The sequence below is a fragment of the Nansenia antarctica genome (genome assembly GCF_963989245.1).
Source record: "Nansenia antarctica genome assembly, chromosome: 4".
Lineage (NCBI taxonomy): Eukaryota > Metazoa > Chordata > Actinopteri > Argentiniformes > Microstomatidae > Nansenia > Nansenia antarctica.
The window spans coordinates 54999060-55022749 of NC_137689.1; the positions used below are offsets into that span (position 1 = coordinate 54999060).

General features: G+C 43.0%; 3 protein-coding genes across 3 annotated transcripts; 2 read left to right on the top strand and 1 right to left on the bottom strand.

Annotated features, from left to right (window-relative positions):
- Window positions 1-1196: 1196 nt before the first annotated feature.
- Window positions 1197-5187, bottom strand: atp5fa1 (ATP synthase F1 subunit alpha). The gene is made up of 11 exons (XM_080528690.1): window positions 5062-5187; window positions 4273-4348; window positions 3944-4113; window positions 3471-3644; window positions 3151-3317; window positions 2556-2856; window positions 2225-2449; window positions 2041-2148; window positions 1807-1951; window positions 1525-1675; window positions 1197-1412 (listed from the first exon to the last, which is right to left on the bottom strand). The coding sequence occupies exons 1-11, from the start codon at window positions 5119-5121 to the stop codon at window positions 1334-1336; spliced, it is 1656 nt and encodes a 551-aa protein (XP_080384816.1). The 5' UTR covers window positions 5122-5187; the 3' UTR covers window positions 1197-1333.
- A 525-nt stretch (window positions 5188-5712) lies between these two features.
- On the top strand, window positions 5713-7532 carry haus1 (HAUS augmin-like complex, subunit 1; the record flags this gene model as incomplete). Its single annotated transcript, XM_080529466.1, has 9 exons — window positions 5713-5846; window positions 5966-6140; window positions 6240-6375; window positions 6540-6674; window positions 6772-6895; window positions 7016-7081; window positions 7162-7233; window positions 7335-7382; window positions 7470-7532. The coding sequence occupies exons 1-9, from the start codon at window positions 5826-5828 to the stop codon at window positions 7530-7532; spliced, it is 840 nt and encodes a 279-aa protein (XP_080385592.1). The 5' UTR covers window positions 5713-5825.
- A 932-nt stretch (window positions 7533-8464) lies between these two features.
- ark2n (arkadia (rnf111) N-terminal like PKA signaling regulator 2n) lies at window positions 8465-21832 on the top strand. The gene is made up of 5 exons (XM_080528188.1): window positions 8465-8598; window positions 9511-10401; window positions 19973-20155; window positions 20695-20803; window positions 21023-21832. Exons 2-5 carry the CDS (start codon window positions 9576-9578, stop codon window positions 21210-21212), a joined length of 1308 nt encoding a protein of 435 aa, XP_080384314.1. The 5' UTR covers window positions 8465-8598; window positions 9511-9575; the 3' UTR covers window positions 21213-21832.
- The last annotated feature ends 1858 nt before the right edge of the window (window positions 21833-23690 follow it).

Genomic DNA, 23690 nt, shown 5'->3' on the forward strand with positions numbered 1-23690 from the left:
GTCAACGAGCCAATCACGAAAGGGAACGCTTCTTGGTATTTTCTTCCTAGTAACAACTTGTCATTGGTCTGAAAAGACTAAGCTCCGTGACTGACATGACTTTTATCATTGCTTTATTATCAGGTCAGGTTCAGGTTCTCATGTTTACATAGTCATGTTATTCATTTTTCATACGTGTCTTCAGGGTACATCGTAATTGTCCCCCCTCAAGACCTCTTCATCCCCACTGTACAGTTTCTCTACTGTAAATACATGAATAATAAATAAATAACAAATCTTCCTTTTCTAATATTGAGACTGCCAATGGCACCTGGTCCTAGCATGGATTTCTTTTTCGTATGATGACTGATAGATAGGTGATTCACTTCTTAGACAATTGTATTTGTTGTAAGTCGCTTTGGATAAAGGTGTCCGCTAAATTAAGAAAATGCAATTAATAAGATAATACTGTAAAATAATACAATATCACACCATCATGTCAAAACATTCATGTGAGTGGTGACTGAAGTTCATCCTAAGTCAAACTGTGCCAGTAAGGATAACCGAAGTCAAAGTCATCAACTTACTAGATTCAGATGTCATGTGCCATTTGAGACACTACAGCCAGGAGACCTGTTCTTCTGTTTGTCAATCTAACAACGTGAAACTAATAACTGGTGTACCATTCATGATTGAAATTCATATACAAACCGTTTGATCAGGAAAATTAGGTTGTTCTGGCCATAGATTTTTAATTTACAGGACACATGCAGGGATTTCACTGAGATGTAAACAATGATGTTATCAGAGGAGAACCAGTGACAGACCAAACCACTGCAGTTGAGGTGTGTTCCTGCCTCTTGCCATCAGTAAAATGTGTTTCTCATTTGTTCCATATTGCCCCAACTGTGTTTAAATTAGAACAATTAAAGAGTCTTGAATGAGATTAAGTGTTTCATTCCAAAACACTCGCAATTGTCAAATACATTTTCTTTCCAACAAATGCATGAAATGGAACTCTTCATATTGGAAAGCACAGTAGCCATGTTATTTGGGTTAGGATGTAATCAATCTTTATAAAAAATCATGACAAATGTCACATGACCAACATTTGCTAATGGATATAGTTTTGGAATTAAGCTCTTCAGATGATGTTTCAATGTTGTAAGTCAAGACCATACCAAAAAAGAAGACACAGTAAGGAAGGAGTCCAAGAATCCTGGGGTAGGAACGCTTTATTCTCTGTCAGGAGATATCTGTACATTAAAGATCAAGTGCCACTTGAAGTTCATAGAAAGTTTAACTAGCGCACTATGCAAACATTGACAAAATACTTTGACCAAATATTAACACATTACTCAAAGCTGGAGAGGAAGGTCAAGACAATCTGCTTCAACTTGATGTCTGCTGTCTCAGAAATCTGGCCATCAGCCCTGTAAGAGGAAATTGGGGTTAAGACATGTCCAATCACACACATGATTTGATAATACACTTAATTGCAACAGCAACATACAGCAACACACACTGGTCTTGAATCTGGATTACCTAATTGTGGCCAGAAGTTCCTGGTGCTGGCTGAGAACGTGCTGCAGGAAAGCCTTCTCAAACCGTGTGATCTTGGAAGGGTCCATTTTGTCCAAGTGTCCCCTCACACCAGCATAGATGACTGTTACCTGCTCCTCAATGGCCATGGGGGCTGCAGAAGGAACACACAATTAGCCACACGTTAGATAAGAGCGTAGTCATGGCAAGTTATTGACTGCTTAGCCTCCAGAGTGAACATTCAGAAGATCACTAATCTACTACACTCTCCTAGGAGATACTCACAGTACTGTCCCTGTTTCAGGAGTTCAGTCAGGCGAACGCCACGGTTCAGCAGCTGCTGGGTGGCAGCGTCCAAATCAGAACCGAACTGGGCAAAGGCAGCCACCTCACGGTACTGGGCCAGCTCCAGCTTCATGGTACCAGCCACCTGATGAGGAGATTCAGGTTTCATCATCATTTTATTCATCATCAAGACCCTGGGGCTAGATAATAATACACATATTGGACAAAGCTCACCTGCTTCATGGCCTTGGTCTGGGCAGCAGAGCCGACACGAGATACAGACAGACCCACATTGATGGCGGGACGGATACCTTTGTAGAACAACTCTGTCTCCAAGAAGATCTGAGGAGGATAAGAAATTTAGAGTCTGGCTCAAGCATTACGAATCGGATGATAAAAATCAAGGACACAAACATACCTGTCCGTCTGTGATAGAGATGACGTTGGTTGGAATGTAGGCAGACACATCACCGGCCTGTGTCTCAATGACAGGCAGGGCGGTCAGGGAGCCGCCACCAAAGTTCTCGTTCATCTTGGCTGCTCTCTCTAGCAGACGGGAGTGCAGGTAGAACACATCACCAGGGTAGGCCTCACGACCAGGGGGACGACGCAGCAGCAGAGACATTTGACGGTAGGCCACCGCCTGTTGGTGGGAGGGAGGTGGGAAGCAAGGTTAGTGTCGCAATGTTGCAGTGCTTAGGATCAAATCTAATCCATCAATCTCCCACAGCCCATCTTGTTAAACTGACCTGCTTGGACAAATCATCATAGATGATCAGGGCGTGCTTGCCATTGTCCCTGAAGAACTCTCCCATGGAGCAGCCAGAGTATGGAGCCAGGTACTGCAGGGGAGCGGCATCAGAGGCAGTGGCAGAGACCACGATGGTGTACTTCATGGCGTCAGCATCAGTCAGCCTCTTCACCAGCTGAGCCACGGTGGATCTCTTCTGGCCAATGGCAACGTAGATGCAGTACAGCTTCTTCTTCTCATCAGTACCTTCATTGAACCGTTTCTGGTTGATGATGGTGTCAATGGCAATGGCGGTTTTGCTGAAAAAGGATGACTTAGCTTAACTTCTGAATACCAATGATAATATTGGCTGGATCTACCATGTTAAATACTGGGAGGTTGTTGGAAAGACTTCAACTGATTGTCTTGAATAACAAGAACAGGTGGTAAAAAAATGGAGGCATGACAAAAAGTGCTGTGCAAACATTTAAAGTGACCATTTTGCCTTAAACTGCCATATACAGTAACCATTCTAAGTAACTCAAGATCGGTTGCTCTGGGTATTGAATACTAAACCTTGCCAAAAGCTAACAGCAGAGGGAATATCCTCTTACCCAGTCTGTCTGTCACCAATGATGAGCTCACGCTGTCCACGCCCAATGGGCACCAGACTGTCCACAGCCTTAATTCCAGTCTGCATGGGCTCCCTCACAGAGATCCTGGGGATGATGCCTGGGGCCTTCAGCCCCACACGCCTGCGGATACTGGCCCCAAGGGGACCCTGAAATAATAATAATGGGGAAATAATTACTTTTTTACCCAGCACCAACATTGGTGCTACATACTAAATCCTCACAGTTGAATCATATCCCTCATCAGCAATCTGCGCAAGAAGATGCAGTAAGAGTCACTCATCCATTGAATAGGTCCTGACCTTGCCATCGATGGCGTTTCCCAGAGCGTCCACCACACGGCCAAGCAGCTCTAAGCCAACAGGTACATCCACAATGGCTCCCGTTCTTTTGACAACGTCACCCTCTTTGATGAGTTTGTCGTTACCGAACACCACAACACCAACATTGTCAGGCTCCAAGTTCAGAGACATACCCTGCAAAAAAAAAAAGTTAACATGGTTATTCAGTTTTGAGTCCCGCGGGGTATTCCATCAACGTCGCTAAAGGAAAATCCAGGCTTATTTTGATAAGTCTCACAAGAGACCACTTTTCTGCATTGCATATTCCCCCAAATAATATCATCAACATAATCATAATCAAATAAGGTAGCTTCTCTGGCAGATGTCATCAGTTGTCATCGTTACTTGATCGTTCTTATTGCTACTGCGACACCCCCTCCAGCCGAACAAAAATTAAGTCATGATAAGCTTGCAAGTAAAAACACTGGGCTCACCTTGAGCCCAGAGGAGAACTCCACCATCTCCTCTGCCTGGACGTTCCTGAGCCCGTACACTCTGGCAATACCATCACCGATGGACAGCACACGGCCAGTCTCCTCCAGGTCTGCCTTTGTGTCAGCTCCCATGATCTTCTCCTCCAGAATAGAAGATACCTCTGCAGTGCCTGCAGATGCAAAACATTTATAAGTTACTTAAGTTCACACATAACAGAGTAGATATATTGAGGTTGGGGGATGGCAATGAGGAGCACTTAAAGTAGAGGGTGCCCATACCTAAAAGCTATACAAACAAATCCATTAACAAAAGTGTTAAAAACACTTACCGGTCTTTACCAGCCATGGTCGTGTGGTGTGCAGGTGATTGACTCCTACACATGCAGCCGCAACATTTTTGGATACCTGTAAGAGAAGTATTTGAGATGTGTAAATTCTCATGCATGCAAACAGTCACGACATGTTCAGTAGTGGAAGACTGACTACGGTCATCAAGCACGCGAATTTATCTACGGTTACTTTGACCTTGCCATTTATCATCAAAGCGACATGACCACAAGTTCACTATTCATCTTACACATTTTTTATTAGCTAGCTAGTCATCTATTTGCTGTCAGTGAAGGTCCTACCATGTGGATCGTTAGCACTAGTTATCAGCCAATAAATGCAATGCATTGACCCGGCCAACGAATAAATAACATTTAATATGCCATATCTGCTGTCAATACACACAAACGTGCATGAACAATATCTGTGGACAGCTGTCATTCGGAACAGCCAATGGATTATGACCAAACCTGACCTTCAGTAACATTAGCTTAGCTGCCAGGTGGCTCACGCTTTGGTTGGGAATGTATGGTTAATCGACGTCATTGGTAGATAACAACATATTATACATCTGAGATTTTAATAAATGACTTTAATCTTCCAACGTCATCAAATGTCAATGCTACGCAAATGATATGGCTACAAAACCAAACGGGCCCTCAAGTGCAAGATGGCCGTCTGCATGCACGGCCTCGCCATTTGCCGTTCGAATGCACATTATGTCAACTTTGTTTACTGACATTGGTAAAAGCATACAATTAAAGCATGGCACAAAAACAGAAAATGCTTACATATCCAGCCCTGCGGGGGAGAGTACGGGCAAGGGCCGCTGCGACGCGAACTGACAGCATCTTGGTGTTTCTCCGCTGGTCACCTACACGGACCGGCTTGAGACGCGCAGAGGGGAGTGAGGAAGATGGAGGACACGGCAATGAACAGTAAGGTCACTATGACCCGGAAACACTTATTTATTAAAACGTCAACAATTTGGATTGATTTGGATCCGTTAGATAGGGTTTATGATTATTGATATTGGGATGACTCGAGGAAAAAAAGAAAAAAAAAAAAAAGAAAAGCCAGTTGGTGTAAATTTACCAGCCGAATACATGTTTGACCAGCAACATCATCAGACACAACTCACTAAACTTCCGTCTAAATTTGTTTTCAATTAAACAGTAGCTTCACAAATTTGGACAATGCATATTCACATACTCTGTGATTGCACTGCTCAGGTGGTCCCGTTTAGATCTTTATTCTGAGGGAATGTTCTTTGGGGAAAAAAGCTACCGGTAATGTGAAACGTTGAAGAGGTACTACAGGTAGGCGGGTTAAAGCAGTTAAAGCAGTTCCCATTGGCTGAATACAAATGACCTGAAGCCGGAAGCTGTTGAATGAAACGATTCAACAGAAGAAGAAGACGAAACGAGAGGCGCGAAAGAAGTGTGTGTTATTGCTGTTATTACATTACATTGTATGTGTTGTCACCGAGTTCGTTGTCAGGATCTTGTCTCTTCCAACCCTCTTCTTCAACAGTTTATATTTTCTTCTCGTATAGATGTGTGAAAAGAACAAGAAGGTTAGTGGTCTTCTGTGTGTTATTGATTGCATTCTAATGTATATTCAAGTTTACCCAGAGACCTGTCTGTGACTTCTTCAAAGCCTATTTATTAATGTCCTCTTGTTTATATTTTTCAGGTTAGAAAATGGCTCCACGGGGTTTTTGGAGATCAAACTGTTCCCCAATATGAGGTCAACACACGGACTGCTGACATACTGTTCCAGCTTGCAGAAATAAGTGAAGCTCGATGCAATGAGACTTCCCTGCTCATAGATGATCACCAACAGAAAGCCTCTGAATATCAGGCGGACGGTAACGTGATAGTTTGATGTGCCGTTAATTGTAAAGTGGTTCATAGAGATCTGGGCAGTGGGGACATCATGCTCTGCTGTGTCTATGGTTCTCTTTCAGGTGTTCATCTCCAGGATGTCGTGTTACAAGGAGTGGGTTTATCCTCTGGAAGTTTGGCAAAGTCTGCGTCAGACTACCTGTCAACCTTGGTGGCAAACGCAATGGTTCTCGGAGTCAGAGACACATCTTTAAGCAGGTAGTTAAGTAACTTTACTAGTTTAAACAGAGCCACGCTGACTTCTACGTTTGCAATTTTATGTAAAATGTGTGCAATTCATTTTACCGATAACATCAACAAAAACACTGACAGAAAGTCATGGAAATTAATTGTCATGCAAAAATTCCATGTCGTTTGTTTAGCTTTGTGCCTGCAATAAATAACCTGACCAATGAACTTCTGGAATCTGAGAAGATGGACAGAAGACTTGACAGAGAGCTAAGTGCCCTCAGAAAGAGACTTGGGGCCACTCTGGTTCTACGCAAGACCTTGCAAGAGTAAGATGATCACAGTCAGGATGAAACTGAAGATTTACATGCAAAAAGCTAAGGTTGTCAGCTAAGGTTGTTCATTTACATATTCATCTGATTACAGGGACATAAAAAAAACAGTAAAAGCTCAGGAGGTGGAGAGAGCCAAAGGGGAAGATAGACTGCTGAACATGGATTTTGTGAAAGCAAAAGCCAAAGATCTGTCATACCGAAATAAGGTTGCTCAGGTTAGTTTTAGTTTTTTGAGATGTTTGATTGGGGCGGGGTAGGCTGTGCTTTTTTTGATAGCTCATTCGTATTCAGTTGGTGCTTGTGACATAAGCGCAATGCATGGCGCTCTCTTGCAGGATCAGCTGGCATCCAGACGTATGGAGGATCGACTCTCACACCAAGCACTCTCTGAACTCTCTGAGGTAATCACAAAAACATGTGTTATTGTTGGTCTTGATTGTTGTGAAATGTATCACAATAGTGTTTTCCTCTGTCTCTGCAGAAAATTGCAATGTTAAAACAAGAAATTGAACCGTTGACAAAGAAACTGGAACCTTATAGCGACTTGAGCACTGTACGTATTTTGTTTCTTTAACTTGTATATGACTTATTTGATCTTCCAAAATGTTTGTTGCATGATTTGTTCTGCTAACTTGTGCTGTGTTTTGTCATTAGAGTCCAGCTCTTGCTCAAGTGAAAATTGAAGAGGCAAAAAGAGAATTGGTGAGTTTGACAATGGGAAGGTTGTTTTACTGACTGTACACATCGTCAAAAATGCATTTAAATAGAACTATTTTGTCTTTATCCAAGGCTTCAATTGATTCTCAACTCCAGATGAAGGTGGACATCCTCAATGCCATGGGCAACCCTTAAAATCACACATCTGTTGCTGATGGATTGGAAACATAAAATGCATGTTTATTATGTAAACATAATTAATTCTAATAAAGGTTGTATATAAAGTTATTATTGGCATCATATTTTTGGCATCATATATATATATATATATATATATATATATATATATATATATATATATATATATATATACAGTACAGGCCAAAAGTTTGGACACACCTTCTCATTCAATGCGTTTCCTTTATTTTCATGACTATTTGGTACATTGTAGATTCTCACTGAAGGCATCAAAACTATGAATGAACACAGGAATTATGTATTTAACAATAAAGTGTGAAATAACTCTAAATATGTCTTATATTTCAGATTCCTCAAAGTAGCCACCCTTTGCTTTTTTGTTGTTAATAAAATATATAATAATAATATTAAATATAATATGTGTTAATAATAATATGTTATTATATATATATAATATTATTATTATATATTTTATTAACAACAACAACAACATGTATTTTATTAACAACAAAAAAGCAAAGGGTGGCTACTTTGAGGAATCTAAAATCTAAGACATATTTAGAGTTATTTCACACTTTTTTGTTAAGTACATCATTCCACATGTGTTCATTCATAGTTTTGATGCCTTCAGTGAGAATCTACAATGAAAATAAAGGAAACACATTGAATGAGAAGGTGTGTCCAAACGTTTGGCCTGTACTGTATATATATATATATTATTTATTTATTTTTTGATGGAGAATGTGATAAAATACATATTAATATAAGAGCAATCAAAGATCCTCCTCCACTACGGTTAGGGGCGCTAGATTTCCAACGTGTGACCCTTAAAGCAGCAGTACGGAAATGGCGCATACAGTTTTTAGGTGAACAACGGCTGATGGGGACATTTTGAAATAAGTAGCTAGCTGGAAATAAGATATCCACAGTGGACCCAAGTTCAAGTTACAATTTATAGACGTAGAGAAGTCATTGTGCGTTACTTATGCGTGCCAAGTGAAGAAGCTTAGAGATAAGATGTCAAAGAAGTCGGATACAGCCAAAACAAGCGTATAACATTCAGGTAAGTTCCTCTGCTAAGTGAGAAGAAGCGGCTAACGTTACACATCGTCAGAACTAGCCATCTGGCTAACTCCTAGCAGGCATGATCTATCCAGCTAGCTCACTCTTTTGACTCCATATTTTGGGTGGTAACTAGCTAGGCAGCTGGCAATAACAGGCGTCAGACGCGTTGATAACGGACCATCGTTTCAGCGTAGCCATTCAGAACTCAACCCAATTAAAACGTGGCGAGCTAGCTGGCTACTTCTAGACGAATGCCACATTACTGCAGTAGCAGACACTAGCCAGCTAACGACGCCCTCAGTCTCTCCCCTGCTGGCCGTGGTGACCTAGCCAGCTTAGTGCGGTGACCGCCTTATGAGGCGATATACGATGACATTAGTTCAGCCAGCCGCTAAGTAACGGTGAGGTACACTGTGGCTTCTAGCTACCATGCCTAGTTGGAAGAAAGCTCAGCCCCCATGTTGTTCATACATGATAGATGAAGCTCTGTCTGTTATCCCGGGATCGTGGCTAAGGTAGGTTGTTGCGTCGACTCTCTCGGTTTGAGTTTCGGGGTGGTGCACCTAGACTGCCACCGCCGCAGGACTCAAACATGACACCATTCTTTTGAAGCCAGCTACAGTACACTGTGCACCAGTTACAGTGAGTCTATTTGCAGCAGTTCAAATCCACCCTCTATATTGATACCAAGTTAGTGTATGTATGGTGTCCAAACTCATGCCTTTTGCGTTGTATCATTTAATGGATGGCTTAGCTAGTCACTTACATTTGTTGTTTTTATGGATTAAATGATATATACAGTGTGTGTGTGTGTGTGTGTGTGTGTGTGTGTGTGTGTGTGTGTGTTGGGGGGGGGGCGGCATACTCTTGAACTCTAAGATATGATTGGATGAATTTATTCTTTTTCCAGGTGAGTTCCTGTCCAGGCACATTCGTCTATGACAGTCAGACCTAGGGGCTCTGTGCTCAACTAGCATGAAGATGGCAGACATAGAGAAGACAGAGGAGTTTGTGGATGCTGAGACCGTGCCAGAGTGCCCCACGGAGAGGGGGTCAGCTGCTGCTGCCAGGGGGGAGCAAGATGGGCCCTTTAAAACAGAGACGACAACGACGACGACGACCAGCTCGCCACCAGGGGAGAAGGAGGGGGACAGCCCCCTGCAGACGGAGGGTGAGCCTGGCCTACTCTCCATGCCCTGCCTGATGAAGGAGCTGCGCAGAGACTCCCAGGAGTCCCAGCATGCCTCTACCGGGAGCGACAAGGCTGCCTCTGGTCGCGTCTACGAAAGCAGTGACTCCAACCCTTGCATGCTCTCGCCATCCTCCAGCGGCCACTTGGCCGACTCAGACACACTCTCCTCTGGGGATGAGGGGGCAGCCTCGCGTGCCGCAGGGGAAGGGGGTACCACAGAGGGAGGAGCCCACCCTGGGCTGGCGACAGGGGGCCAAATATCAGCGACAGTGGCAGGGGGGAGGAAGTCTCGGCGCTCGCGCTCTGAAAGTGAGACTAACGCAATGGCAGCGAAGAAGAATCGGTGTCAGCCTTCCGCGGCGGGAGGGGCAGAGAAACAAACCAACGGCCGGCTGGCTAAGGTCAAAGGCCACCGGAGTCAGAAGCACAAGGACCGCATGCGGCTGCTGAGGCAGAAGCGCGAGGCGGCGGCGCGGAAGAAGTACAACTTGCTGCAGGACAGCAGTACGAGCGACAGCGACCTCACCTGCGACTCCAGCACCAGCTCCTCCGAGGACGACGACGACGAGGCGTCAGGAGGCAGCAAGACAATCACCACAGACATCCCAGGTAACAGTCAACACATAGCCCACATTTACCAGACACCGCCCAGGTTAGCTAACATTCATCACGCACCTTTAACCCAGACATACCAAGTAGCATGCATACTACAGACTTTGTTGACAGACAGAGCCCAGGTAACAATTATCTCTGACTTGATACACAGCCCTTTATCTATCTGTACATATATACCGAGGCATCAGATTTACAAGTACTCTACATTTGCCATGGAGCAGGTAACTCGCATTCTCCACTGACATCCCAGAGTAATCACCACTACACTTATGTCACGGCCACCCATAGTAATCACATCACAGGCCAATACACACGCTGCTTGGTTCATGTTTGCATAACCCCCCACATGGATATCACACTGAATGTTTTGTGTTACTTTGTCACTTTATCCATTTGTTGTCACTCACCATAACTTTGGAAGATTACCGCATCCACTTGAATCACCCCGTAGTAGGAAGTGGTCTTTATCGAACTGTCATTGTGTGCATGTTGTGGGAATGTAGATATCATTTGCAGAATGTCACTACCGGGTTGTATTGTCTTCTACTCTGATCTGTGCTTCCATATAGGCTAGTGAGCTCTTTTTACCGCTGCAGTGAGGCTACTGTAAACCGAGTGTAGGCCTAGCCTATATGGTCTCATCATGTGGTTAACTGGGAGAACAGTGTCCAGTAGATAACCCTGTGCACAGTAGCTCAATGTCACTGTGATATACCACTGTAGCATGTAACATGTCATAGAAGGCTAAATACTCAGTCTTTACTTTACCTTTGCTCTTAGAGAGAGCCTGATAATTAATTATACCCATGCGATATCAGCCAGATGTATCCTGCTGGTACAGGTCGTGGAAATCCTGTTGAATATGATTGTGCCGTCTTTGATTTCCCCGAGGCCCTGATGTGTCATAGGCCATAGCTGTTTGTGCAGTTGCTCCCTGGTGGACGCAGCCGTTTTGCAAGGCTCTGTCTGTGTTTTGGATTAGGATGTCTTTGGATTTCATACTGCATTATTATTTGAGATGAATACCTGTTTGTTGTCTTCTTGTTTGTTTATTTCCAAGCACAGTCTAGGCTATAGCCTGTACAAAGATTGTAAAAAAAAAAAAAAAAAAGTCTACTAGGCTACACAGAGTAGGCTAAGGTGTGGAAAGACATGTTGAACTTGGAAAATGGCCCTCAGCAGCCATCAAAATTGATTAGCTGTTATTTGTCTGCACATAAGTAACCCCCTGTTTAATTTCTTTGTAAATTTATATTTCTTGGTTAATGGAGTGAATGTTTATGTAGAGTGATTTCTTGAATTTCGTAAGTGTTCCTCACATTCAGTCCTATTAGGCTAAATCAAATATAAATCGGCTAGTACGGTGGTTCAAAAGAATACAGGTGTAAAGGCCTATTTGTTTTAGCTTTGTTAACTGTGTTAACTTTTCTCATATACCAAACAAATTCATACCTGTAATTTGTTCCGATTCAGGGAATAATATGTTACAATGTTGCACTTGGACCTGGTTCGATTCATGTCCACACTGCAATCTTGACAGAGCAAACGATCTTCAGGTCTGCTCTTGTTCTGAATACGCCCTCAACACCACGCGCTTGCTAACAGTTTTGTGATTGGTCCGAATTTTGCGGGAAGTTTGGATTTCAAGAAATCTGAAATGGAGTTTTCTTCGCCGGCGGTGATCGTACACCCATGCTGGTGACCGACCCGTTAATCAAAAATGGACCATCAGTGGTGTGTGTGAATATTAGCGTTGATTGCTCTTCTCTGGTTCATATACCAGTGTTCGGTATATGAACAACATATTTAGTTTGAGCAAGCATTAAGACTACACCTACAGAACAATGTGCTAATTAGGGGTGGGCATCAATGATCGACGATCGATAAGGATCTTGGTCGATCACAAAATATTTTGATCGATAATCATTATTATTATTATTATTATTATTATTATTTATTTTTTAGAATAATAATAATGTAAATTAGTTTGTCCACGTGTCACCAGATTGCGTTCGTCTCTCACCCCTGAACATGTTAACATGATCATCTTTCTGAACAAGAACCAGTAGGCCTGCCGCCTACAGTCTCTCGCTGGAGTTTAAATTTAAGTTAAGCTGGACGCTCTTAAGGACACTAACGTTTTCAGTCATCCTCCTATTTGTTTTTTTACTGCTCCTATGGTGAGTTACTTATTTTCTATATTTTTATTTATAACGTAACATGTGTTTTTAAGTTAAACAATTTAGGCTACTCACTGCCTTGTTTAAGAGGATTGTTATCTGACTGTAGTGTCTAGTTTGAATGTGTGCAATAGCAACACAAATAACGTTTTTTCCCCAAGGAAAACATGCTTGTTATTTCTGCCCTAGTTTTTTTTTTTTTTTTTTTGATGAAAAAAAAGCTTATCGGTAATTGATCGTTAATTCTTGCGATTATCGAAAAAGAAATTTTGATCGTTTGCCCTGTAGTAGCCCTAGTGCTAATGCATCTGATACGAAGAAGACGTGCTGCTGCTGCTGCCTGGAGAAGACGAGCTCTGGAGGCATACAACAATGTATTCATTGAACAACACTGAACCGAAGACGGATCAGGTTCAGGTAAGCTTGGTTATATATTTTATATAAGCCAAGAAACACATTTTCATAAGCCATCAGACGATTCCAGTTAACAGTAACCCTATAACGTGAGTTTATGCTTATAAATATGCATAGGCTTATACTATATAGATATATTATATTTGCGACAGTGCCTCTGTGTTCACATATGCCAAAACGAACCGATCTAGGGAAACGCTCACGGTTTCGGAACTACGAGCTACGTCTCCATCCCTCTCCTCTCCATCTCCTCACCTCCTCTCCATCTCCTCTCCCTCCATCTCCATCTCCTCACCTCCCCTCCCTCCATCACTCCTCTCCATCTCCTCTCCTCTCCCTGTTTACCGCGAACACATGTTTTTTGTTTGCATTCTCTGGCAAACTAGTTAGCTAGCTTACGTTACCATGTTGATTTGGCATTTCTGATTTTGCAGTGGCTATTACAGGACCTACTGGACCAACATCAGCACCAGATGATACACCCAACTCCGCTGACACAGAGGGGTGTGATGCTGCACAAGAAGCAGCAACAGGAAGCAGGAGCCAAGATAGAAGAAGCCGACTGCCCATTCCTGGGTCCCAATCCAAGAAGAGGAAAACCAGATCTGACCTGCCTCATGAGCTGCTACAGTGTTACCAGGCCGCACAGAGGAGGGATCTGGAGCTAATGCAAGAATCTGCGCAAACCCGCCAAGCCCAAGAGGCCGCTGCCCTGGAGAACATGATGCGTACATCAGGAGGCTAAGGAGAGGCGATTTCAAGCCATGCAAACCCAACAACAGGCTACCCAACAAATGTTCACACAGCTGATAGGCACACTTATCGGTGCTTTGCGTCCGCAACCACATTTCTACAATCCATTCTAAAATCCTATACCCATCCCACCAACAATGATGCCAGTGCCTCTACAGCACTACCCGCCTCCACAGCAGCACCTGTCCTACTCTTTACCACCACGTCCTCCACAGCCCATCCCCCAGCAGGTCATCCAACCTGGCGAAATGTTCTTGTTAAGAACTGGAATTGTTCAGGCCTGTTGTTAGGCTATACAATGATTGTTCAGGAGTGTTGTTAGGCAATAGGCTACAATGTTTTAATATTTCATATATATATATATATATACACCATATATTGTGTTATTTAAATGTCATTTAAATTACTCCCTCCATCCCTCTTCTCCCTCCCTCCATCTCTCTCCTCTCACTCCATCTCTCCCTCCATCCCTCCCCTCCTCGCCCTCCATCTCCACCTCTCCTCCCCCTGTTTACCTTGAACACTTGTTTTTGTTTACATTCTCTTGCAAACTAGTTAACTGTTTGACATTACATTCTTGAAAATGTAATGTGCATTTCTGTTGATTGCATTGCCCTGTTGATTCTGATCTGTTACATTTGAAATTACATTCTTGAAAAATATCTGCAAAGTGCCTCTCTTTCTATTTCCCTTCTGTTGTCCTGCTGGTGGCCTTGTCTCACATCCTCTTCAACCTCGTCCGCTTCTCTCACTACATTGTGTCCAAGGTCTTCTTCCTGTTGAACTTCACTGAAGTTGTCTAGTGCACAACATTCTGTCATGATTTGGCTGACAAAGGTAATGTCGGCATCGCATTGCTTCAGTAGACGCCTCCAGCGGCCTTTGAGATTCTCTACAGTGATGCGTGTCTGACTAAGGCGATGGTTGAAAGCTATTTGTTCTGGGGTCACCCAAGACAGCAGAGGGTAGGCTGAATCACCTAAAATGACAATGACCTCAACTCCCTCAAATGCTCTTCTCACTATTCCTCTTTCACCATGCTCATACAGTTTTGACAGGGTGATAACACGGGCATCGTGGATTTTTCCTGCCCGTCCAACATGTCCCAAAACTTGAGCTTGTGGTCCACCACAGCTTGTAATATGATGGAATAATGGTCTTTTCTATTAAAGTAATCTACTGGTGTGTCAGGTGAAGCTCTGATGTTGATATGGTTCCGCACCAGAGCGCGTCTTCTCCTACGCGTCTTGAGGCAGCAGCAATGCGTCTTCTTCTGGTCAGATGCATTAGCACATTGTTCTCTGTGTAGTCTTGATGCTTGCTCGAACTGAATATATTGTTCATATACCGAACACTGGTATATGAACCAGAGAAGAGCAATCAACGCTAATATCCACACACGCCACTGATGCTCCATTTTCGATTACGGGTCGGTCACCAGCATGGGTGTATGATCGCCGCCGGCGAAGAAAACTCAAGTCTGACCCAATCACAAAACTGTTAGCAAGTGTGTGGTGTTGAGGGCGTATTCAGAACCAGAGCAGACCTGAAGACCGTTTGCTCTGTCAAGATTGCAGTGTGGACATGAATCGAACCAGGTCCAAGTGCAACATTGTAACATATTATTCCCTGAATCAGAAACAAATTACAGGTATGAATGCGACCTTATATTCCATTGGCTTAACGTTTTTTGGCAGATGATTGGTTGGTTTTACAATAAATTAGTTAAACTTGGTGTTATTTGGTGCTAGTCTTAAAATCGTGTTACCTAATCTGCAAAGTTAAATGAGAAATGTACATACATTTAGGTAACTTGCTTGTTTTAATTAAAATCAGTGATTTTCCTTCATTCAAGTAAGCATTTTCATGAAAATCTATCCCCTGCAGGGGTCTATTTTGCTTTGTTACTTCAATGTTGAACAAACTTCAGACTACACAGGGAGAGCAGAGCTGCACAGGGCTACACAGGGAGAGCAGAGCTTCACAGGGCTGCACAGGGCTACACAGGGAGAGCAGAGCTTCACAGGGCTACACAGGGAGAGCAGAGCTGCACAGGGCTACACAGGGAGAGCAGAGCTTCACAGGGCTACACAGGGAGCGCAGAGCTACACAGGGAGAGCAGAGCTTCACAGGGCTACACAGGGAGAGCAGAGCTGCATAGGGCTACACAGGGAGGTCAGTCCCAAGAAGTAGCCCTTTATAACTAATATTTGTAGCAGACAGGATTGGACATAATCCAGTGGGAGTTTAGAATACTGCAACTAACAATTGCATGGCGTGCAATACATTTCCACGCTGTTTACTTAAACTCTGGTTGAATAATCAACTTTCTTCTCAAAAACATAGTTAAAAATAATGTACAATATAAATCATAATGTAGAGTATTTTCTGCTGTTTTACACGAGAAATGAGGCCCTACATTTTGTAAAACACCAATTAGGCTACCGTCTACCGGATCTCTAGAACTCCATGTTGTCAACCATTATTGCATTTCGCACACAGACCTGACCGCTACTACTGCATGACGTAGTCCATCAGCATGAAAAGTCGACCTGCACGCAACACAACCTGTCATTTTTTTTCTCTTTAAAAAGTCCACCAGCGAACATGAAAGTGCTACTGTGTTTCTTATGGCTTGGCCTCAATGTCTTTAAAGCTGGCTTCAGCCGTGCGGAGGGATCCGGAGTGAGCGCTCAGATTCAGGGGCTGCTGGATGGCGGCTCGTGGGACAGGAACAGCATCGGCAGCGTTCTGGAGGAGGCGATGACGCGCTTCGCCGTGATGCAGCGCCAGACTGAGGAGCGCTTCCGCGTCTGGATGGAGAAGCTCACGCGCCTCGACTCGGATGACGACGACGACTCGTCCAAACACTCGAGCGACCCCAGAGAGGGCCGACGCCACCGCCACCGGGCGCCTCGCCCCACCCCTCCCAGCTCCTTTCTGCCTTCCTCGGAATCGCAGGAGACCATGGCCGCGTACATGTTGGCCAGAGAGAACACCAACTTGGTGCCCATCCCCCTCAACAACAACATCCTGCCTGAAGTGGTCACCCAAAATGGAAACATGGAAGTTCCAGACCCTAATCTCTTGAACGTTTAGATTTGTTGTTGTTGTTGTTGTTGCACTCGTGGACTGCTTTAGCACCGCAGTTTAGAAATTGATAAAGATCCAGTACCATCACACACAGTTATGGTGGGTGTGGTTATCTGATGTCCACATTTATTGTGGATTTTAGTCCTTATTGTTTAGGATTTTATTCTACTGAAAATCCTAGGTGTGGTATTCCATTAACACGGTGAGCATGGCCATGTATAGGAGTTTTATTTTGAGTACAGTAGAAGAACCAAAACCACACAGACGACTGCAGTTCGACACAGTTGATTGCATTTGAATGATGGCTATATCCTCCAGGCTGTGAAGGACTTGTGGCTCAGGGCAACCTGTCAGTGCTCAATCACTGTGAGGTCTTCTAGGATGTGTTCTAAACAACTCAACCTGTTACTGCACTGCAGCCAAATGACTTGTTTCTACAGCAACTTGTACAACTAGTATAGCTTGACGAGCATTTTTGACACGGACAATGCATATTTCTCTAAAGAGACTATTCGTCAGAGCTCTCACTATTGCTTGCAGTATGGCCTATTCCAAGAGTATACCTGTTTACCAGCGTGCGTGCGCACACACACACACACACACACACTGTTTCAGTTCATGTTCTTCATACAGAAACGTGCATTACAGCACCCAGTCAGCCACTAGGTCGGGAGGCTGCTACTTCATAGCATGTGCCTTGTCATACTGAACTCATGCTGGGAATGATGTGTTGGAGAATCATAGTGCCATTGACTCAGAGCCACATCCAGTGCTCTGGGTGATCCCAGACGTTGATATCAGACGTTGTCAACTCTTTTACAGCCTTTACTTTGGTGGCATAGCTTTACTAACAACACATTATAGAAAATGATTATATTCTTAATGCAATATACTCATCCCATACAATACCTTCAATTAATTTGGATGTTGAACTAAGACAGACCAATGTTTATATGTACTGTACGTAGAGCAGTAATGTCTCTTTCTGTGTGTTTAGCCATTGTGTTGGCACTGATACCCATGAACAAAAATGACACTGATGGTAGTAAGGAGAGACACTGGCAGTTTTTTATGTGTGAATTGTGGGCGTCAGGTAAGGTATGTGGTCTTTGGTTCTGGATAGCAGCTGTGTAATATCAAGAGCCTCAAATTTCTTCTTCCTCTCTCCTCATGCCAACTTGGCCTGTGCTTTAAGAAAATGCTGCCTATTTTAGTAGTTGTATTGATATGACTTTTATTATCACACTGAAAGCAGGTTTAAGATTACTATGAGAGCAGAGGTTGGGTTACAGAGCAGTAAAGCTGAAACATTTGTGGCATATTAATACTGATTCCCAAATGTGTAACATGCAGGTGACAAAGTGGCCTTTTCTGGTTCAGATCCTGTGGTTTCTGAGGTAGGTCTCCCCGGCCTCACTGATCAACCCTCTCCAACTACTTTTAGAGAATACGGTGTTTTTAGTGCCATGCACACGCCTGACTTCTTCAAACACTACCTAATCGTCCAGGACACATTGCAAAAGGAATATATCTAGGAACTTATTCAGTCGGGCGGAATGTTCCGAGCATTACAATTTGCATAAATGTACTGCATAGAATAAAGAAGATCTTCTTTTTTCACACTCCTGTTTGCATGTTATCTTCCCTATGGTTATGTAAAATGTGCAAGTGTCAAAGGATAAATTCATTTTCATTCGCTTGTGTGCAGACGTTTGCTATTATGTTCTTGAAATGCAGTGACATATTCCCAGATCTTACCCCCCTGCCGTTATTGTTACATTTCTAAATGGGCATTTGCCATATGAATATTGCCACCACATGTAGCCTAATCTGACAGTTAATTTGCTCTAGAGTGGTCTTCCATTTGTTTACCTTCACATTGTTCTTAATATTTCTAGTATAGCAACAGTATGTCAGTCACATCAGCAGCTCACAGGAGAGAGTGCTCTTTTTAGAAGCATGTTGCCTACATCATAGGTTTCCATTGAGGACAGGTATGATGTTTACCAAAGAGATAATCTTGGTTTATATTAGTCCTTTTTTATCTTCACTCCATAGGCTTTCCATTGTGAAGTTACCCTCAGTAACCCTGGTAGCACTGCTCTGCCTACACTCCCACACTGCAGTCCCATAGAACATTGTGTCCAGATCACCCTCAGGCCTGGGCTGTGTGTAACTCCCAGAGACAGAGACTCTTCTTACAGGGTACAGCAGAGACACTCCAAGCATGGCCCGCCCTCCCTCCCCAATACTCTATCAGGGTTTCATCACCATGGCAACGTTTCACTCTGTTACATTGAGACATTGTTTTTGGTTGTTTTTTTTTATAACTGGTCAAACTACTGCTCTATTACATTGACTTGCCTTATTTCATTCACTTGATGAAATTACAGATTTTGAACTGAAAATTTACTGAGTTTTGTAATGATTGCATCCTGTAGTAGTTTTTTTGTGAATGGCTGTCATTTGAAAAGCATTAAAAAGGATACGCAAAATACATTGTCATTTGTGGCCTATTTTCCAATGCATTAAACCTGACATTGCTCTGTAAGATACGTTTAGGTTTTCATCACAAATTAGGCTAGAGCAAAAATGGTCAACCTCAGCATTCTCTTTAATTGTTGTGTTCTTTCCAACTTCACACAGCGTTCGTCTTTGTAGGACACACACAGAAAAGTCTCAGACGGTGTTGCCATCAAATACATTTTCTTCAGTCTGACAACAATTAAGCCTACTCTAAGAATATTGTTGAATAAGATCCAGGCCTTAACATTGTGCACAATTCATCACCATAGCGTCTTGACCGGTAAATGCAGTGTATACTATATAGGCATGGCAGATGAGAACATATGAAATGACATCTTTGGAGTTGTACGATGTAGCCTGATGGTGGCAGTGGCGAGTGGTGTCTGATTTTTCAACCGAGGGAAAGCCAGAGCTATGTTAATACACACTCAGTGGGCCGAGCTGTTCTGTGCTCCAGTGTACTGCTATAACCTGGTGTAATGCCTATGATCTAGGCCCTAGATTCTGGGGTTTTTAACCTGCTTTGCTTTGTTGCACTTTCCCCTCCAGTCTGAGAGACATGGTTTAAATAATGAAGTGTTTTCTGTGTGTTTCTGCAGACGGGCCTCCTGTAGTGGGGCACTTTGATATTTCAGACACTGATTCTAACCAGGAGAGCTTAAGTGTGGAGAGAGTCCAGCGGACCAGCGTGATAATAACACATGAGCTAAGCACACACAGAGACCAGGATATGGGAGCACACTCTGGGTCTAAAAGAGCACAGCATCTGTGCTTCCTCTCAGGTCAGTTACAAACCCAGTGTATCAAACTGAAAATGTCCTCCTTCTCAAAGAGTCGATTAGGCCCATCTCTGGCATAAGCCAGGAGACACGTGGGGAGCAGCATTAGTTACACTAGGTTTAGGCTCTGTGCATGTGGCCCAAAATTCATATGGGTTTCAGAAAAGGTAAACAAATATTAGTCTTGAGATAAATGGAATAAAACAATTCTGCTGTGCTCCGAAAGCTGAAGAGTGGAATACGTCCTTGGGAGTTTGCCTGTATTGTTAAAACACACGAAACAGAAGCTCCCTCTGTCCGCTTTGGCCCAATGCAATGAAACAGTTTAAGCTATTTATGCCATACAACATTGTATCCACCCCGACACCAAGTGTTGATTTGTGTCCCTGTATTTATCCTAACTTTATGTTGTTTCTGTGTATTACCTAGGTATAAGCTAATGTCTAAAGACCCAGTGTGTATTGTGTGTGTGTCCCTGCGCACTCTAAGTGTGTTGTACGTGTACCTGTGCACTCTAAAGGGTGATGTGTTGTGTGTTCCAGGTCATATGAAGGCTGAGCTGTCTCACAGGGACCCTCCTCACAAGGGCCAGATCAACATCCCCTCCTCAGACAGCGAGGTGGAAATAGTAGGAGTGCAAGAAAACACAAGGTGAGTTAGTTCCTCCTGTTGGTTCACACACAAAGGCAGAGTCAGTCCTGGTCCCACTGGAAACCCTGCAGATTATCAGTAGTTTGAAAAAGTGTTTGCAGCTCACAATGATTTGATATGAATTTGATTGATGTTTTATTAATGTATGCAAACTGTCGGCATATTTGAGGTCACCAAATTGCTACTTTAATGCTGTTCTGTTACGGTGATGTCACATAGATGTGCCCATCCTCGGGGAGGTGTTATCCAGAGCCTGTCTTCCTGGAAGCCAAACTCAGTGGAGCAATTCAACAGCACAAGGCAATCCCAGCTCTGGACTACAGTGTCCCCACAGCCCAACTGGGTGTCCCCTCCTGAGGTAGTGGACCTCACTCTGGACGAGGACACCAGACACAAATACCTTCTCTAAGCAACCTGTGCACTGAAGACTCCCCGCCCCTCCACCACCCCCAGCCTCCCCTCCATGGCGGAGACCCTACCTGTTGTTAGACACACACCTGTAACTCATGGACTCTCCCTGTTCCTTAGTGCTGTTTGTTTTTTAACCTACTGTAGAACCTTGTGTATCAAAGCCATTTCATCAATCACTAAGGTGGTTCCCTAATCATGTTTTTTTTTTTTTTCAATCAAAAAAATTATCAATTGATTAAGAGGATTAAAAAGTAAGCATAGCAATATTCTCCCTGTTTAGTACCTCGTTGACCCTGAGAACTGTCTTCGGTAGGCACTGTGTGTACACTAGCTGTAATAATAAGACTTAAAGCTGCTGCATGAGGGGAGGGGGCAGGATTTGAGGCTGCCATCACTGTTGTTGACCTGCTACACTACACACTCTCTGTGGCCTGTTCTCAGACTGGATTGGGCTTTTTTTTTATCAACAGTCACCTGCAGTCAATACTAAACGACAGTTGGTACACTTTCTGGAGTGCAATAGACCAGCCACTGACGGAGGCCACTGCAGTCTAACCTCACATTAGCTTCATGTTTTTAAGATAGCTAGAATTCTACCACTGGCTCCATACATGATATACAGACTATATTGATTACATTGTTTGATTATTCTATGCTTAAAGAAAGTTACAGTGGAAGATAATCATTTGTATTTCTGGCTCTGTCAATAATTGGGGCATACAGTAGATGTGTTTGTTTGATACAGAAAATTGAATTTCTCAATGTTAAGAATGAAACCAGTTCATTTCATCTCTATAAGTGCAAGCTCCATAAATGTACCTTTTTCCTGTTCTAAAAAAGGTCTAGGTGATGCTCCCTAGAGGGGGTAATGGTCTAATGTAGTGCTGCAGTCTTTGCACTCAAGCAGTGCTGCAGCACACAGGCAATGCAGGTAATGTACTATTATTACTGTAAGGCAAGTCTACTGTTTGTGGAGCCAGGGTGTTGCTATGGAGGAGGTCTGAAAGTGTCCCAGGTGTCGTTTTGCCAGTCAGTGAATGTACAGTATGACCCTGCAGTGCTGACTGGGTGCACTTTTGGTTTGCGTGTGTTAGTGTGAATGAGAACTCCCTCCTAAACCTCTCTGGACCCCTTTGACACCTGAGGAAATGTATCTTCCATTGAACATTGCAAAGCAAGATAGCCTGAATGCCTTGGAATGTGCACTATTTTCTTTCAGAATCATGTATATTCTTTTACCTTAAACACGGCAGATTTTGCCGTCTCTACAAGAAATATTTTAATAATAGATGTGAATTTACTACATAGATACTCAGAGGTAAAGTGCTGGTGAGTTTGTGCCCACTCGGGGGCTTATACTAGAGAGACATATTTATGTATGAATTGTTTTAACCCTGATCCTCAGGGCTATTTCTCTCCCTGTCGTCTCATGTGTATCTGTGCAGTACTGCGGACCTGGGGAGACTGCAGCCAAGCCTGCTTAGTTTTTATCAATAATCTGATTTGACACATCAGCTCCATTTTACTGCATCATACCCCCTTGTCTCTCTCCCTCACTAAAGGGTTATTTAAGCATTTCATTTGCTCCTGCTGGTCACAGAAAGGGAAAGTGCTCGAACCCGGCAGGAACTGAACCAAAGTGTAATGGAACTGTTGTCAATGAAAGACTAAAACCTAAAGACTTATGATATTTAAGCTTTTGACAACTGTTTTCTTTTTCTTTGCACGTATGACATATTTTTTGCTCTATGTTTTTGAAGCAGAATTTTCATGATAAGTGAGTTGATTTCAACTTGAACCTTCCCAGAGCAAATGCTGTGTAAATTAGATGACATCATGATTATTTCAGCATCACCTTGACGGTTTCTAACTGGCCAGTTTTCTCCACTGTATGCAGCTAGCACTGATGTACATTTTTATTCCAGACCTCTTCTATTGCATGCAAACCCGCAAAACCCATTTTTGTTGTGTAGCTCCTCATCATGATTTATTGTTAAATGTCAGATAAGTGAGACTTTGCTCATGCCTTTAGGGTTAGCCTAGTGGTTTGCTTTCTGTAAAAAAAACTAGGGCATTGAAGCCCAAGTATGGTTGCACATACCATTTTTGTAACATTTTTATCCAAATGTAAAACATTGTTTCCCAACCAGGAATTTAACCATTATGTTCTGCTATTTTCATTTATTTTACTGTCAGTATTTTAAATTAACAAAACAAATTTGAGTGTTAATATTTTGTTGCTTCTGCAAGTCCCTGGCTTCCTTGAAATGATATGTCTGTAGAACAAAAGGAAACTATTTTAAAACTAAATAAATAGAGTATTATTTAAAGGCTGTGTTGTGCATTTTATTTCCTCATTGTGCAGTGAAAGCAGTATCAGTGTTTCTGGCTGTAAGAGTAACTATAGGGGGTGTAGCCTGGTTACCAGTTGAATTATTTACTGAATATCTTTGTGGTCTTTTGTATTTGTAAAACT